The 19,590-nt window shown below is 51.1% G+C and overlaps 1 protein-coding gene across 2 annotated transcripts in view; it reads left to right on the top strand.

The window, feature by feature from the left end:
- Positions 1–19,590, top strand: part of PLPP1 (phospholipid phosphatase 1) — a 308,844-nt gene that overhangs the window by 195,292 nt on the left and 93,962 nt on the right. For both annotated transcript variants that reach the window (XM_085631308.1, XM_085631307.1), the window contains exon 4: positions 17,998–18,055. In XM_085631308.1, coding sequence (XP_085487434.1) covers positions 17,998–18,055 — 58 coding nt within the window. The remainder of the gene's footprint in view (positions 1–17,997; positions 18,056–19,590) is intronic.

Raw genomic sequence — 19,590 nt, 5'->3', positions numbered from 1 at the left:
CTGGGGCCGGGCGGCCATCTTGACGCATGAAGTGGGCATGCGGGCCCGGGGTGGCCGAAAGGAGAGAGGCCATGGACGAGGATGTCCGGGCCGGGTGCGGGTGTTCTGGTAGGAAGGACCGGCTGGGCCGGGTGGTTGGGGCTGCAGGTACCAGGTTTCGGTGGTGCGGGTGCACGGAGGGCCGTTCTGCGAGGCCGGGTCCAACACGCGTCCCCCCCAGCTGAAAGCCGGAGAGAACTGCCCATCATCTTGGGGGGTTCTCTTCGCTGAGGCGGAAGAACCGGGAGAGGCCGTCAGCGTTGGCGTGGTCCGTACCAGGGCGGTGTTCTACGGTGAAATCCATCCCCTGGAGGGAGATTGACCACCGCAGTAGCTTGGGGTTTTCCCCTCGCATCTGCATGAGCCACCGCAATGGCCGATGGTCAGTTTGGACTCTGAAATGCGTGCCGAACAGGTAGGGTCGTAGCTTTTTGAGTGCCCAGACCACGGCAAAGGCTTCGCGCTCTATGGTGCTCCACCTCTGCTCTCGGGGCAGCAGCCGCCGACTGAGGAAGGCGACGGGCTGGTCTAGGCCTTGGTCATTCACTTGGGACAGGACGGCCCCAATGCCATGTTCGGAGGCATCGGTCTGGACTAGGAACTCCTTGGCATAGTCGGGAGCCTGGAGGACGGGAGCAGTGCACATGGCCTTTTTTAGAGCATCGAAAGCCTCCTGGCAGGCAGCCGTCCACTGCACCTTCTTTGGCTGTTTTTTAGATGTGAGTTCGGTGAGAGGGCCGACCAGGCTGCCATATCCCCGGATGAAGCGTCGGTAGTATCCTGTGAGTCCCAGGAAGGCTCGGACCTCCGTCTGGGTGATGGGTGGTTCCCAGGCCAGGATGGCATCGATCTTTGGCTGTAGAGGGGCTACCTGGCCGCTTCCGACCCGGTGCCCCAGGTAGACTACGGAGCCTTGCCCGATCTGGCACTTGCTAGCTTTTACTGTGAGGCCTGCCTGGCGCAGGGCGGTTAGCACCCTCCGGAGGTGCTGGAGGTGCTCACTCCACTCTGAACTGAAGACGGCGATATCGTCTAGATATGCCGCGCTGAACGGTTCCAACCCGGCCAGGACCTTATTCACCAGTCGCTGGAAAGTGGCCGGGGCATTTTTCATCCCAAAGGGCATCACGCGGAAGCGGTAGTGCCCGTCGGGGGTGGAGAAAGCAGACCGCTCCTTGGCCCCTTCGGTGAGCGCAATCTGCCAGTATCCGCAGGTGAGGTCGAATGTGCTGAGGAACCGGGCTGCCCCTAGTCGGTCAATGAGTTCGTCGGCTCGTGGAATGGGGTGGGCATCGGCTCGGGTAACGTCATTGAGCCCCCGGTAATCCACGCAGAATCGGAGCTCGGGGGCGACACCGGGGGCCGCTGCTTTCGGGACCAGGACCACGGGGCTGGCCCAGGGACTGTCAGAGGGCTCAATCACCCCCAGGGTCAGCATCTTCGAAACTTCATCTTGAATGCAGGACCGGACCCGGTCAGGAACCCGGTAGGCTCGGTGTCTCACCGGCGGGCTGTCCCCGGTGTCCACGTCATGAACACACCAGTTGGTGACCCGGGGGGTCAGAGAGAAGAGGTCGGCAAATTGTCTTAGGAGCTGGCGGCAGTCCGCTTGTTGCTGGGCAGTGAGGGCTGGGGAAAGGTTCACTCCCTCTACGGAGCCATCCCGCTCCTTGACACACAGGAGGTCCGGGAGGGGATCCGACTCATCTTCGGCCCCGTCATCGGTGGCCAGCAGGAGGCTCAGTTCTGTCCGCACGAAGTGAGGCTTGAGTCGGTTCACATGCAGGACCCGGAGGGGGTCCCGGGGCGACTGGACGTCCACCAAGTACGTAACTGGACTCTTCCGCTCAACCACCTTGTAAGGCCCAGTCCATCGGTCCTGGAGGGCGCCAGGCTTCACGGGGGCCATGACCCACACCCGCTGGCCCGGCTGGAACTCAACCAGAGTGGCATTCTGGTCGTACCAGCGTTTCATCTCTTCTTGACTCGCCTCCAGGTTGGCCTCGGCCAGTTCTCGGAACTTCCTGGTCTGGTTCCGGAGGGCCAAGACATATTGGAACACATCTCGGGGGGTGGTCTGGGGTGCCGCCTCCCACTCTTCCTTTACCAAACTGAGGGGACCTCGGACGGGGTGCCCATAGAGTAACTCAAACGGGCTGAATCCTAGGGACTTCTGGGGGACCTCTCTATACGCGAACAATAGGCAAGGGAGCAGGACGTCCCACTTCCGCCGGAGGGGCTCTTCTAGGCCAGCGATCATCCCTTTCAAAGTCCTATTAAACCTTTCTACTAGGCCGTTTCCTTGGGGATGGTACGGGGTGGTGAACTTATAGGACACCCCACATTGTTGCCACAGGGACGTCATATACCTTGAGATAAAATTAGTGCCGCGATCGCTCACGACCTCGCGGGGAAACCCCACCCTGGAAAAGATCCCCATCAGGGCCCGGCCCACCACAGGGGCCGTAATGGTGCGCAGGGGGATAGCCTCCGGATAGCGGGTGGCGTGGTCCACTAGGACCAAGATAAAACGGTGGCCTTGGGAGGTGGGGGGGTCCAGTGGTCCCACGATGTCGATCCCGACCCGTTCGAAGGGGGTACTGACGACCGGGAAGGGTTGGAGGGGAGCCTTGAGTTTCCCTCCACTCTTTCCACTAGCCTGGCACATGGGGCAGGACTTGCAATGGGCCTCTACCGCTGCTCTCATCTTAGGCCAGTAAAAATGGGTCACAAGTCGGTTGTAAGTCTTGTCCTGTCCCAGGTGACCGGCGAGGGGGACGTCGTGGGCTAAACCCAGGAGGAAATCTCGGAAGCGGAGGGGTACCACCAGTACTCGCCCAGATCCCAGCTCCACCGACCTCTGCTCACTGTACAGGATGCTATTCTCCCAATAGATTCGGTGCGTCCCGGTCTGGTCACCTGCGGCTTGGCCCTCGGCTTGGCGCCGCAGCCCGACCAGGGAAGGACAAGTGGCTTGCTCCCTGCAAAACTCCTCCCGAGTGGGTCCGCCCTCGTGGCGCCATTGGGCCAACCCGGGTAGATCGCCTAACTCAGGGACCGGGTCAGGGTCGGATGGGGTGGGTTCCTCGCTAGCGACGGACCCTTCTGATGGGGGGACGGAAGGACCCTCGGCGGGGACTGTTCCGATCTCTTCGATCGGGGTGCTCTCGACTTCTCTCTGGGGAGTGAGTCGGGCGGACATAGATCGGGTGGTGGCGCACACCCACTCGGGGAGCCCCATCATTCCCAGGTGGGCCTTACGCTCTACGTGCTTCCATGGGGAACTCTCTAGGTCGTTCCCTAAAAGGCAGTCGACCGGCTGGGAGGTTCTTACGGCCACCTTGAGTTTGCCTATCACCCCTCCCCACTCGAATGGCACCAGGGCTACCTGGCACATGCTCTCTCTATTGTCTGCGGATATTACAGGGCAAAAGACGTTGGGGAGGATCTGCTCTTCGGGGACAAGGTGCCTGAGGACACCGGTGATACTGGCCCCGGTGTCTCGCAGGGCCTCTACCTGGTGGCCATTGATTTTGACAAGCTGCCCATACTTCTGGGTGTTGGAGGGGAGGAGGCTACCAGGGATCATCTCCCTATCTCCCAGGGATACTAGGGCCATTGCTGCGGGTTCCCACTCTTCAGCTTCCTCCACCCCCTCTCCCAGGGCTACGTTGGCTATCTGTCTCGTCGGGGGGACTTGGGTGGCCATGGGGCACTCTGGGTCATTGGCGTAGTGCCCGGGTTTCTGGCAGCGAAAACATGTGACGGTCACCCGGTGTCCCCGTTTCCCAGGGGGCCCGGTTACTGGTGGAGGGGGCGCCGGGAAAGGTGGAGGTGGTGTCTTCGGGGGGCTAGGCTGGGACTCTCTCGGCCCTCCCTGGTTCCCTCCTCCTCTCTGGCGGGGTGGTCCCTGACTGGTTCGGGGGTACTCTCCTACCATGCCCCGGGAGACCCGGGTGTTGGTCCAGCGGTCGGCCTCCACAGCCAGCTTCCGGGGATCTGTGAGCTTACTGTCCAGCAGATGCTGACGTAGTTCTACGAAGCAGTTCGCAGCTAGATGTTCCCACAACATGAGGTCAGTGAGTTCGGCCAGGGTGGTGACCTTGCTGCCCTTGGTCCACCCATCGAAGGCCCGACTGAAAAAGTTTACATATTCCACCCAGGTGGTGCCCGGGATCTTCCTGCAGTCCCGGAACCGTTGACGGTACATTTCTGGGGTGAGGCCGTATCTTGTGAGTAGAGCCTCTTTCATGTGGCTGTAGGAGGTCTGCAGGGAGAGGGGTAGGTCGAGCAGGGTGTCCCTTCCTTCGCTCAGAAACCGCCCCCACAGCCCCGCCCCCCAGTCCTTCTGCGGGATCCGATGGGAGGTCATGGCGACCTCGTAGGCCCGAAACCATTGCTGAATGTCATCGTTTTTATAATATTCCTTGACCACATCCTTCGGGATGTGGACCTTCTGTTCCGCTGGGGAGGCCGTCTCTTGGTTACTTGGGGGCCTCCCTTCCTCGTTTCGGGCCTTGAGCTCGAGTTCCTTTAAGCTGCGTTCGTGCTCCAGCTGGAGCTTTCTTCCTTCGTGCTCCCGTTGGAGCTTTTTCTCCTCCAGTTCACCTTGTACACGCATTTGTTCTACCGCTAGCTTTTTTTCCGCTAACTTCAATTCGCCCTCAATTTTGAGTTTGGCCAGCTCTAGTTCATGATTGCGGCTTCTCTCTCGGTCCGCGAGTTCTTCTGGGGAGAAGCCCCCGTCTGGTACGCCTCCTCGTACCTGATTGCTGCTGCTTTTACTTTGGGGGGGTTCGGTTTCGTCGGGGCGCTCCCCCGTGCCTTCCGGGCGGGAGGCCCCGGTCTCCACCCAAGTTTTCAGCGCTTTCTGCAAATCTTCCTTCGTGTTGAGACCAGTGGTAGCGATTTTAAGTTCTTTGCAAAATTGCTTCAGCTCCTTGTGTGTATATTCTTCTAGATGCTCCACCTGGAACACCCTGTTGGCGTTGGTTTCTGCGGGGCTCATGGTGCTTCCTTCTGCCATCCCTGTCGGTAGTGCGTCTGTTGTTCACGGTACGATCTCTAGGTGATGGGCCCGAATCCCGTTGCTTGCCACCAATGTTAGACGGCGATCTCAGGAGAGCCCGGAAGGGGTCCTGACTACCCTGAGACCCACCCTCAAAGTATCGTAGCCGGGCACTGGCGGGAGACTCCCCAAGGGGAGGAATCTCGTAGCTAGGATCGTACTTCTGGCACCATACGACACAGAGTAACCACACCGGTTATTCTCAGAACCAATCTTTATCAAGTAGGTTATCACGGCAAATATGTACAAGATGTGCACAGGCTCAAGAGTCTCGGAAAGGTAGGGGGGGTAGCGGGACAGTCTTTGGCAAAAGTTCAAGCAGGGACGTATCCGGCGCGCAGCTCACAATCCTCGAGCCGGGGGATACGGGGTCGTAGTCGGGGTCCGGCGGGACCGTGAGAGTCTGGGGGAGCCGCGAGTCACTCAGCGGGCTCCGGTACAGGTTCAGAGGTGTCCGATCTTCAAGGAGCCGCGAGTCACTCAGCAGGCTTAGGCACAAGTTTGGAGATGTTACGTTCTTCCAGGAGCCGCGAGTCACTCAGCAGGCTTAGACACAGGTTCAGAGGTGTTACGATCTTCCAGGAGCCGCGAGTCACTCAGCAGGCTTACGTTGTTCCAGCGTCGAATCTGCCGGACCGACCCAGAGCACCCCTTGTTATAGGTCGCCCCCTCTTTGATGTCCGGGGTCGGTGGAGGCAGGGGTCTTGTCACCTGGGGGCCGCTTGTCGGGGTTTCCTGCTATTGTCTTTTGATCTCGTTCAGGGCCGGGGCGGGAGGAGTCCCAGACACCCAGCAGGCGTGGAGCCAGCTCTCAGGGAGGCCGGAGGGCCGATCGAAACCCATCGTCCCAGGGGAGTCCAGAGGTGCGATAGAAACTGCTCCTCCCTCTCTCATCCCCCTGGAAGTGTGATGTCCTCCAGCCGGAGTGGCGCCGCTAGGCCAGGGTCGCGCTGGGGCCGGGCGGCCATCTTGACGCATGAAGTGGGCATGCGGGCCCGGGGTGGCCGAAAGGAGAGAGGCCATGGACGAGGATGTCCGGGCCGGGTGCGGGTGTTCTGGTAGGAAGGACCGGCTGGGCCGGGTGGTTGGGGCTGCAGGTACCAGGTTTCGGTGGTGCGGGTGCACGGAGGGCCGTTCTGCGAGGCCGGGTCCAACACCCACCCACTCATTCATTCACCCACCCACTCATTCATTCACCCACCCACTCATTCATTCACCCACCCACTCATTCACCCACCCACCCACTCATTCACTCACCCACCCACTCATTCATTCACCCACCCACTCATTCATTCACCCACCCACTCATTCATTCACCCACCCACTCATTCATTCACCCACCCACTCATTCATTCACCCACCCACTCATTCATTCACCCACCCACTCATTCATTCACCCACCCACTCATTCAGTCACCCACCCACTCATTCAGTCACCCACCCACTCATTCAGTCACCCACCCACTCATTCAGTCACCCACCCACTCATTCAGTCACCCACCCACTCATTCAGTCACCCACCCACTCATTCATTCACCCACCCACTCATTCATTCACCCACCCACTCATTCATTCACCCACCCACTCATTCATTCACCCACTCATTCATTCACCCACTCATTCATTCACCCACCCACTCATTCACCCACCCACTCATTCATTCACCCACCCACTCATTCATTCACCCACCCACTCATTCATTCACCCACCCACTCATTCATTCACCCACCCACTCATTCATTCACCCACCCACTCATTCATTCACCCACCCACTCATTCATTCACCCACCCACTCATTCATTCACCCACCCACTCATTCATTCACCCACCCACTCATTCATTCACCCACCCACTCATTCATTCACCCACCCACTCATTCATTCACCCACCCACTCATTCATTCACCCACCCACTCATTCATTCACCCACCCACTCATTCATTCACCCACCCACTCATTCATTCACCCACCCACTCATTCATTCACCCACCCACTCATTCATTCACCCACCCACCCATTCATTCACCCACCCATTCATTCACCCACCCATTCATTCACCCACCCACCCATTCATTCACCCACCCACCCATTCATTCACCCACCCACCCATTCATTCACCCACCCACCCATTCATTCACCCACCCACCCATTCATTCACCCACCCACCCATTCATTCACCCACCCACCCATTCATTCACCCACCCACCCATTCATTCACCCACCCACCCATTCATTCACCCACCCACCCACTCATTCACCCACCCACCCACTCATTCACCCACCCACTCATTCACCCACCCACTCATTCATTCACTCACCCACCCATTCATTCACTCACCCACCCATTCATTCACTCACCCACTCATTCATTCACTCACCCACTCATTCATTCACTCACCCACTCATTCATTCACTCACCCACTCATTCATTCACTCACCCACTCATTCATTCACTCACCCACTCATTCATTCACTCACCCACTCATTCATTCACTCACCCATTCATTCACTCACCCATTCATTCACTCACCCATTCATTCACTCACCCACTCATTCATTCACTCACCCACTCATTCATTCACTCACCCACTCATTCATTCACTCACCCACTCATTCATTCACTCACCCACTCATTCATTCACTCACCCACTCATTCATTCACTCACCCACTCATTCATTCACTCACCCACTCATTCATTCACTCACCCACTCATTCATTCACTCACCCACTCATTCATTCACTCACCCACTCATTCATTCACTCACCCACTCATTCATTCACTCACCCACTCATTCATTCACTCACCCACTCATTCATTCACTCACCCACTCATTCATTCACTCACCCACTCATTCATTCACTCACCCACTCATTCATTCACTCACCCACTCATTCATTCACTCACCCACTCATTCATTCACTCACCCACTCATTCATTCACTCACCCACTCATTCATTCACTCACCCACTCATTCATTCACTCACCCACTCATTCATTCACTCACCCACTCATTCACTCACTCACCCACTCATTCACTCACTCACCCACTCATTCACTCACTCACCCACTCATTCACTCACTCACCCACTCATTCACTCACTCACCCACTCATTCACTCACTCACCCACTCATTCACTCACTCACCCACTCATTCACTCACTCACCCACTCATTCACTCACTCACCCACTCATTCACTCACTCACCCACTCATTCACTCACTCACCCACTCATTCACTCACTCACCCACTCATTCACTCACTCACCCACTCATTCACTCACTCACCCACTCATTCACTCACTCACCCACTCATTCACTCACTCACCCACTCATTCACTCACTCACTCACTCACCCACTCACTCACTCACTCACCCACTCACTCACTCACTCACCCACTCACTCACTCACTCACCCACTCATTCACTCACTCACCCACTCATTCATTCACTCACCCACTCATTCATTCACTCACCCACTCATTCATTCACTCACCCACTCATTCATTCACTCACCCACTCATTCATTCACTCACCCACTCATTCATTCACTCACCCACTCATTCATTCACTCACCCACTCATTCATTCACTCACCCACTCATTCATTCACTCACCCACTCATTCATTCACTCACCCACTCATTCATTCACTCACCCACTCATTCATTCACTCACCCACTCATTCATTCACTCACCCACTCATTCATTCACTCACCCACTCATTCATTCACTCACCCACTCATTCATTCACTCACCCACTCATTCATTCACTCACCCACTCATTCATTCACTCACCCACTCATTCATTCACTCACCCACTCATTCATTCACTCACCCACTCATTCATTCACTCACCCACTCATTCATTCACTCACCCACTCATTCATTCACTCACCCACTCATTCACTCACTCACCCACTCATTCACTCACTCACCCACTCATTCACTCACTCACCCACTCATTCACTCACTCACCCACTCATTCACTCACTCACCCACTCATTCACTCACTCACCCACTCATTCACTCACTCACCCACTCATTCACTCACTCACCCACTCATTCACTCACTCACCCACTCATTCACTCACTCACCCACTCATTCACTCACTCACCCACTCATTCACTCACTCACCCACTCATTCACTCACTCACCCACTCATTCACTCACTCACCCACTCATTCACTCACTCACCCACTCATTCACTCACTCACCCACTCATTCACTCACTCACCCACTCATTCACTCACTCACCCACTCATTCACTCACTCACCCACTCATTCACTCACTCACCCACTCATTCACTCACTCACCCACTCATTCACTCACTCACCCACTCATTCACTCACTCACCCACTCATTCACTCACTCACCCACTCATTCACTCACTCACCCACTCATTCACTCACTCACCCACTCATTCACTCACTCACCCACTCATTCACTCACTCACCCACTCATTCACTCACTCACCCACTCATTCACTCACTCACCCACTCATTCACTCACTCACCCACTCATTCACTCACTCACCCACTCATTCACTCACTCACCCACTCATTCACTCACTCACCCACTCATTCACTCACTCACCCACTCATTCACTCACTCACCCACTCATTCATTCACCCACCCACTCATTCATTCACCCACCCACCCACTCATTCATTCACCCACCCACCCACTCATTCATTCACCCACCCACCCACTCATTCACCCACCCACCCACTCATTCACCCACCCACCCACTCATTCATTCACCCACCCACCCACTCATTCACCCACCCACCCACTCATTCACCCACCCACCCACCCACTCATTCACCCACCCACCCACTCATTCATTCACCCACCCACCCACTCATTCATTCACCCACCCACTCACTCATTCATTCACCCACCCACTCACTCATTCATTCGCCCACCCACTCATTCATTCGCCCACCCACTCATTCATTCGCCCACCCACTCATTCATTCGCCCACCCACTCATTCATTCGCCCACCCACTCATTCATTCGCCCACCCACTCATTCATTCGCCCACCCACTCATTCATTCGCCCACCCACTCATTCATTCGCCCACCCACTCATTCATTCGCCCACCCACTCATTCGCCCACCCACTCATTCGCCCACCCACTCATTCGCCCACCCACTCATTCGCCCACCCACTCATTCGCCCACCCACTCATTCATTTACCCATCCACTCATTCATTTACCCATCCACAAAACCACTTGCATACCTATTTACACACCAATACAATCGCTCACATGCCCACTCACTCATCTACACGACCACTCACATAAATACTTACTGTGCAAAACAGCCACTCACACCCTTATGCCCCATCATGCAGCCACTCGCTTACCCATACATCCACTTACCCAAAGTAACTCGCCCATAGAGCCATTCACATAGCCCCTCTCTCACACACAGCCCCTCTCTCACACACAGCCCCTCTCTCACACACAGCCCCTCTCTCACACACAGCCCCTCTCTCACACACAGCCCCTCTCTCACACACAGCCCCTCTCTCACACACAGCCCCTCTCTCACACACAGCCCCTCTCTCACACACAGCCCCTCTCTCACACACAGCCCCACAGCCCCTCTCTCACACACAGCCCCTCTCTCACACACAGCCCCTCTCTCACACACTGCCCCTCTCTCTCCCACACAGCCCCTCTCTCTCCCACACTGCCCCTCTCTCTCCCACACTGCCCCTCTCTCTCCCACACTGCCCCTCTCTCTCCCACACTGCCCCTCTCTCTCCCACACTGCCCCTCTCTCTCCCACACTGCCCCTCTCTCTCCCACACTGCCCCTCTCTCTCCCACACACATATAGAAACACTCACACGGCCGCCACAGTCACTGATACAGCCACTCTCACACACTGCCCCCCATACAGCCACTCACTCACCCATACAGCCACTCACACAGCCACTTCCACACTGATACACAGTGCCACTCTGATGACATACTAGAAACGGTATCACTCATTGCTAGTACATAAAGAATAGTAATTTAACCTATGCAGTAGCTTAGTATATATCTTAATCTCTCAGAAACCTTTAAACACACTTACACTCACTGGATGATGTAATTAGTGATGTTATCAATTATGTCATCCAAGATGTCATCAATTATGTCATCTGTGAGGTCACTGATAATTACTCAGGTTTGATTTATCAGGTGCTACTTGTCACCCATGAGGGTATCCAGGTGCTTGCTGCTGTTCTCTGTCGAGAAGCCAGGTCTTGATTCCCTTTCCGAAGTCGATCTGCACTGGAGCAGTGTGGAGGTGAAGTGATAGGGTGTTCCAGGCTTTGGCAGTGGGGTGGGAGAAAAAGCTTCCTCCTATGTTGCTTCGGCATATGCAGGGTGTGTCTGCGAGGGCAAGGCGTGTGGAGCGCAGATTCCTGAGAGGTCAGTGGAAGTGCAGGCGGTAGTTAAAATAGGCGGGTCCTTGGTCATGGAGGGCTTTGCAGGCATGGGTTAGGAGCTTGAAGTAGCCTCTTTTATGAACTGGGAGTCAGTGGAGGTCCTTCAGTTGCTGGGTCATGTGGTTTCTTTTGGGCAGATTGAGGATCAGTCTGGCTGTTGCATTCTGGCTCGACTTGAGTCTTGGCATGAGTTCTGCGATGGTGCCTGAATAGAGTGCATTACCGTTGTCCATTCGACTGGTGATGAGGGCCTGCGTTATCATTTTCCTGGTGCTGATAGGGAGCCACTTGAAGATCTTGCGGAGCATGTGGAAGCAGGCTGACAAGACTGCATTGACTTGACGTTTCATGGGTAGTTCGCTGTTGAGGATGATGCCGAGGTTGCGGGCGTGGTCTATTGGCGTGGGGGTGGGTTAGAGTTCCCCAGGCCACCAGGAGTGATTCCATAGGGTAGTGTGCTTGCTGAAAATGAGAACTTTCGCCTTGTCTGTGTTGAGCTTGAGGCAGTTGTCTATCATCCAGCCTGAGCTGTTCTTCATACAGTTGTGAAAGTTTGCCTTTGCAGATTTGGGGTCAACTGAGAGTGATAGGACGAGCTGGGTGTCATCGACTTAGGAGATGATGTTGATGTCATGTGATCTGATGATGTCCGCGAGTGGTGCTATATAGATGTTGAAGAGGGTTGGGCTGAGGGATGAGCTTTCTGGGACGCCACAAATGTTGTGGATGTGAAAGCAGGGAGTCCAATTTTCTGGGTTCGTCCAACGAGGAAGGATTACATCCATCTGATTGTGTCATTTGTGTATGTATCAATCTGGCGTAGGCGATTGATAATGGTGTGGTGAAAGACTGTGTCTAAAGCTGCGAGAAGTCGAGCAGGATCACTGTGACTGATTCTCCTCTGTCCAGTAGGGCGCAAATGTCATCAGTTGCGGCGATCAGATCTGTCTCTGTGCTGTGGTTGGTTCTGAAGCCTGATTGTGAAGGGTCAAGTAGGTTGTTTCTCTCAAGTTGTTTGAGTTGGAGGTTGATGTCCTTCTCCAAGACTTTGGCAGTGAAGGGGAGCAGCGAGATAGGATGGTAGTTCAGGAGCTCGATGGGGTCTGCCGAGGGTTACTTGAGGAGTGGTCTCTTTTTGGCGTGTTTCCAGGTGTCTGAAGGTGGCAGTGGTAATTGAGGCATTGAGGATGGTGGCGAGTTGATGGCTGATCTCGTCTCTTCTAAGTTTGAAGAGTCAGTAGGGGCAGGGGTCGTTGGGTGCTCCTGAGTGGATGGTGTTCATCAGAGTGGTTGTGCTCGATGTGATGAGTTGTTCCCATGCGATGAGCTGGTGGTCAGCGATGGTGGTGTATCTGTGGCTGAGGAGGTGGTCTGGTTGGGGGTTGAAGTTTTTATAGATGGTTGCTATCATGTCACCAGTGAAGTAGTATCTGAGGTCATAAGCAGTGCATTATGGTGGCGTAAGTTATAGTTGGCTCAGGTAACTATAACTGCTTAATTTCTGTGGTTTTTTTACAAGTGAAGTGTGAGCCTAACTATAATGTCCCTGTAACCTTTGATTTTTTCAGTGAATTATTTAGGTTTTTTTAAAATTCTATTTCCTAACTGGAACGACCCCTGTAACCTTTGGGTTTTTCTTTTCCGTGTGTGTGTGTGTATATATATATATATAATTTTTTTTTGTTGTTTTTTTCCCCCTGGAAAAATGTTTGAAATGCTGACAGCCAATCAGATCTCTCCATTAGATCTGTGCTGAGGCTTCACCCAGATATGCAAATTTTGTTTCCCTTTATCTTAAAAATTACTGGACTGTTTTACACCAAATACCAAAGGTCGTTTTATAAACCAAGACCTGCCTGTCTCAAAATTTGGTGAAATTCCGTTCAGCAGTTCGGGCTGTAGTAGTGTCCAAAATCTCTATGGGAATTAACAGTGGAAACACCCATTTTTTTTAAACATTCCCCCCCTCTTTTTCTTGGCCCCTGCTTGATGGATCACAGCAAAACTTTCCATGCACAGCTAGAATCGGGAGGGTCACTTTTTGGGGGGGAAATTTCGTGAAGATTCGTCAAACCGCACTAAAGTTAGAAGCAAGCCAAAAAGCGCCTTTCCTATGGAAACTAGGTCCTAACTTTAACTACCTACTGGTGGCTGCCGTCAGTAGGGGGAACGAAAGAGAGAGAGACAGAGAGAGCATAAGAAAGAGAGAGAATATAAGAGAATATGAGAGAGAGAAAAATAATGAGCAAGAATGAGAGAGAGAATGAGAGCGGGAGAATGAGTGAGAGAGAGAGAATATATACATATTTAAATATTTATATTTACACAGTCCCGAATGTTGAGAAACATCCAAAACGAACGGGCACAGACTCCAAACTAATGTGCTTCAATTTGTATTGCTCAGTCATGTCTATGACCTGTTTCGACCACCACAAGTGGCCTTGATCATATATATATTCACTGAAAAAACCATAGGTTTCACACATGTTATAGTTAGCGGAAAATTTACTGATAAAAAACCAATGAAATTCCCCCATTATAGTTAGTGCAGGCAACTATAACTCACGCGACCGCAATCCTCTGCTGATGCTAATACTGTATTTAGACACTTATTTGCCCATGTCTTCTTCCATAAATTTTTAGCTATACATATATTACAAATATTTTTTTTTCATAAAGACACATATGTCATCAGCAGAAGATTGCGGTCGCGTGAGTTATAGTTGCCTGCACTAACTATAACGGGGGAATTTCATTGGTTTTTTATCAGTAAAATTTCCGCTAACTATAACATGTGTGAAACCTATGGTTTTTTCAGTGAATTTGTACGGTTTTTTAAATGCTAAGTTACTTTATGACATTCGTGGCGTGCGCGCCCACTTAACGCAGTTCGTTCCGTGCGCGCGCGGTGCGCTTCGCGCACCGTGCACGCACAGTGAGCACGCGGTGCGCTTCGCGCACCGCGCGCCCACTTTACGCAGTTAGTGCCGTGCACGCACGGTGGGCACGCGGTGCGCTACGCGCACCGCGTGCTCACGTTACGCTAGATGGGCCATGTACGCACGATGCGCTTCGCGCACCGTGCGCACATGGAGGACATATGATGCACTTCGTTTTGAAAGGTAATATTTAAATTTTTCACACCTCTTAAAAGCCATGCACAAATGGTGCCCTTCGGGCACCATTTGCACACGGGGTGGGGAGAGTGTGGATAATTTTTTTTTTAAAAATATTTTTTTACCGTACGCGTACGGTAAGCGTAATCGGCGAAATTAGCGAAAAAATAAAAATTCGGTTTTTGGCCTTGGGGGATCATTGGGGACTCCCACAATAAGGTTAGGTGTTTTGGAGCTGTCCAAACAGCCCCTTTACATGTTTTTGTGCTTTGTATTTTATTCCACACTCTCAGTGCGAGAGAGAAAATGGCGGCCGCCGCTTCCTGGTTTCGGCCGATTCGAATGTTTACTAAGATCTAAGAGCCAATCAGAATCGCGCTCGCGCACGCCACCGTACGCGTACGGTAAGCGTACCGTAAGCGCATCGTAAGCTGGCTCAGATATATATATTGATTTAAAGGCTATTTTCTCAGGATCTACTGAACAGATTTACACCAAACCTACAAAAGGCACTTCCTTGACCTGAGGACTACCTCTCTGCCAAATTTCTAGTAATTCTGTTCAGCCGTTCGGGCTGTAGCTGTGTCTAAAGGTCCTATGGAAAAATGCATGGGAAAAACGCGTTTTGGGACCCCCCTTTTATCTCAGCCCCCGCTTGACGAATCCCCCCGAGACTTTCAGGGTAGGAGCGGAGCGGAGCGCCCCACTTATTTTGAAAAATTCGCGAGGATTCGTCGACCGGCGCCAAAGTTATTCAAAATAGAATGTTGCGGATTTCCTATGGAAACGTGGTCCTAACTATAACTACCTACTGGCGACCGCCAGTAGGTAATATATATTTCCCTATACTTACTTTCACAATATTTGACCATAATATTTTTCCAGGTGGTAGTTCCCTCTCAGTATTCTGCCATACAACTATAACCTTGTATGTGTCGCCACCGTTGGCATCAGGTGGCTCTGTGGGCTGCTATATAGGGAGAGGATAGATGCCATGTACTTGTGTTGCAGACGGATGGCCACTATGTATGTATACGTCCCCTCCACCCTGTGCCAGTAGCATGTCAGCAGTGCTGTGTGTGACACTCACCAACCGTTGACAAGGAATTGGGTTCTTGACTGTGAAAAAATGATGGAAAGGAAATGAAGTTACCCTGAGTGTCGACATGTATGCACAAGATGGCAGCGGTGTCTCATATCCAGATCAGTGTTAACTATGGCCCCCATTTACTAAAGTATTGCAACGTAAAAGAAAGCGTCCTTTTTCTTACCATGTTCAAGACCCACATGTGCAGCACTAAATTGTCATGTTTTTTTCGAGCGACCATCCCTGAAAACGTTAGTTCCAAAAATTTGAACTTGTCCAAGTCTCATTCCGAGCTTATTGTTCTTGGAAAAAGCAATGAGCCTTGCAACATTTCTGGAAAAAATGTGCATCTTGAAGGTTAACGTTTTCCATCGTCAGATTCAGATTTCAAATACTTTATTTAGCAAGTCAAGTCCATTAAAGTGTGAAGTGCCATAAAAAAGATTAGAAAGAAAATCATTACATAAATGTAGCCGTACAGATTCAAACCATTCATGTAAAAGAGTTGGTTTAGAACGCATTTTTGATTTAAAAAAACACATGATATTTAAAGTGTGCCTTTTCGATAGCACGATAAATTACAGTGCTTCTTGAGGTGAGTATGAAGTGATAGTCCATGCACTGTTACTTGCGCAGCTATATAATTTAAGCACATCATTAATAAACTGAGAGTAAAAATCTTTAACAGTAAAAACATATAAAAGGAGCAAATCGTTTCTATTGTGTCTGCATGTTTTGATGTTGGCTATGTAGTAGATAACTCGCTTTACTCAGATCACAGGCCTTTATCTACAGCACACTTCATGGCTGCATAACTTGTAACTGTGGCTCTGAAAACGCGCCCTAGGGTGCTGGGACATTTGGAGCGATGGTTTTCTTCCTATTGTCCTTGTCTAACAGCGATATAGTTGAGGGGTTACCATAGCGAACACAAAGTAAACATGCATTGGCATAGCCAATAGGTCTCGCCTTTGGGACCTTATAAGTGTTTAGCCATGCAACAGTTGCATAACTAAATACTTCTAAGGTCCCAAAAGCAAGACCTATTGGCTATGCCAAGCGGCCGTGAGGCCGCGAAAGTGAAGGTAATCGCGGTAAAGCGCCGTGCGCGCCCGCGCACATGCACTGTAGCTCTAGGCTGGCCTGGTAGCACTTTTTGGAGCCCTCTCAATAAGTCTCGCCAGACCAGCGCATGCGCTGGGTCAGGCGAGACCTAAAAAACGGTGGCTGGACCACGCCAGACCTATGTCCTCATAGGCGCTAAAGCATTGTAATCAGCAGACCCTTTCCTGTAAAATAATATCCAAGTGCTCAGCCATTCCGGTGCCAGCGTCCTGTATGGTAGTTATTTTTAAGCTCAGGATGCCCTCCTGAAAACCTTGTGTACTGCTACAAACTTAAAGCACAACATTCTTTAGTGAGGAGAAGGACAAAGGCTTTGCCAAAGGTTTGACTTTGATCCCATGTGTGACAGGCGTACATTGCGAAGAGTGATGTATCCTCTGTGGATCCGTTGAAGCTGTTTTTCCTTTCTGTGTGCTGTCCAGATGGAAACAGTTGCAAATTTAAAATAAATCTGCGCGTTGCTCAATCCCTGGCTCTGTTGTGAAACGGATTGTTGGACCCGTCGAGAGTTGGATCGGCGTTAGATGGATCGCGCTTATGGTCTTGGCGCACTCGAGTGTGGAAGACCTCTCGCTGCCACGTACCTACACACCTTTTACAGTTTATGCTACAGAATCTGCTTGTGTTGGATCTAATGGACAGACCTTATTGCTCTGGGGGGGGGGGGGGGGGGGGCTTCTTCCAGAAATGCACTGGACGTGATGTGTCAAAGATTAATATTGTTCTGACAGATTTCAGTATTTGAGTAATGTGTTACGTATGTTTCTTTATATAGAGCTACACTTTACCAGATTACAAATATGCCTAAAAATCGAAAAGAATGCATTTTTTTACTGCCTGTTCTGTTGAGGGCAGAGTGTTATTTTTCATGCATTTTGTTAGTAGCTCTAAGGGAGACTAATTATGCTTCTCCTAGAATCTAAAAGCATTTCAAATACTTATGTTTTTTGGAGGGTTATTTGTTCGGGAATATTTTTAATAAATGCAGAGAAAGATGTGTGTTAATGTATTTCATAGCAATTACATTTTAACCCGCTCATCTTAAGTAGCTGAAACATTGCGAGTTTGTTTTTTAACAATGAAATGATGTTTTTTTTTTTTTCATTCTGTTTCAGACTGTCCTTCTACTCTGGGCATTCGTCCTTCTCCATGTACTGCATGCTGTTCCTCGCAGTGAGTATTCCAGGATCTGTCGCGCAGTCTTGAAGCAAATGTTTGTGCTCTCTAGCATGCCTCGTGAGCAAAGGCCTTTCTCCTTGTTTTAAGTGTGTTTGTATTACCAGAGAGGAGAATGTGTGTGAAAGGTACACTTTGGATTAAACTGTGCACTGGTCTGGGAGAGTTGACTCGGCAGGGTGGCAACAGGCTGGCGAAGCCTGATAAAAAGGACAGACCGTTAAATAAACTAGAGCGCGAAATCCACAGCGAATCTGTGTTGCCACCAAGTAAACCATTGCAAAACAATCCGTCGGTGTGGCTGATCTTTCCGAAACCTAAAAACAAGGAGATCTATATATGAGCTACTTAATTACCATGAAAATCATCTGAACTTCTAATATTGGTGTTGTACGTCGTACACATTCTAAATAATTACCTTAGTAACCACCCTATGCAAGATTACCTGCCGTGTGAATCGCAGTGCAGGACTGCCCACAGTAATGTTAAAGTCTTTGTCCATTTAGAATGCCTTTCTTTACAAGGGCAATACATGACATCCCAGTGGCCCTGGCACAAAAGTAATAATATAAGAAATAAGTCTCCTAATGGTGCCTGATTTATCATTTAATATCGGCTTTAAATATAGTTTGGAACGCACGTTGTCATCTCAAATATACAATTTTGTTATAGATATATTAATTCAACCAAGCTTCGAAATTAGTAGGCTGGTCTGCACAATGTAGAGCTACTCCCAGAAGAAAAAAAATATATATATTCTGCTTTGATTAGGGATATGATCTCCTCCCAGTAGGCAGTCAGGGTGGGGCACTCCCAGAACATATACAATATGTGTGCATCTCTTTCCCCACATCCGGGGGGGGGTGGGGGGGGGGGGACAAGCTGCCTCCTCTACCTGGAAGTATCTTCTGATTCTCACAGGGGTGAGGTAGGATCTATTCAGGATATAGTAGTTAATTTAAAGCACACATGTCTAGAGACTAGTGGTATTCTTTCCACTGTGATGTCCCGATCCTTCTGAGGGATAGGAATTCCTCCCATTGTCCCTGGAGGGGCGTTGTAGATCGTTGCGTATCACTTTATTTAGGCAGGTGATCGTCTTAACTGTACCCGTCATAGGGCCACGTGATGACAGCAACTCAGCCAGTGGTTCAGAGGATCCATTGCTCCGGTGTTTCATTATTATTATTATTATTATTATTATTATTATTGAGGAATCTTATAAAGCGCAACAGCTACCCTCAATGCCCAGGTAACGGCCCTGTGCAGTAGAAAATGGCCTTGAGGCAAGTCAACTTCAGTATGAAATTGTTCGAACTGGAGCAATTCAAAATCTCGAAAAAAGTCTCCCACTGTAGTCGCACCTGCCGCAGCCCAAACGTCAAGTTCTGCCCAGCATCCGCTGTGTGGCAAGTGCTGCAATATAGTGAGATGCAAATCTGGGGAGTACGGTATACTATTGCCAGTTTTTTTTGTGTGCATATTTCTAGCCCAGTATAGTGTTATTAGTCTGAGCTCTCCGGTGTCCCCAG

The sequence above is a fragment of the Triturus cristatus genome, chromosome 2_1, assembly GCF_964204655.1.
Source record: "Triturus cristatus chromosome 2_1, aTriCri1.1, whole genome shotgun sequence".
In the NCBI taxonomy this organism is placed as follows: Eukaryota; Metazoa; Chordata; class Amphibia; order Caudata; family Salamandridae; genus Triturus; species Triturus cristatus.
The sequence above is the reverse complement of the archived record's forward strand: the minus strand, read 5'-3'. Positions and strand labels throughout refer to the sequence as shown.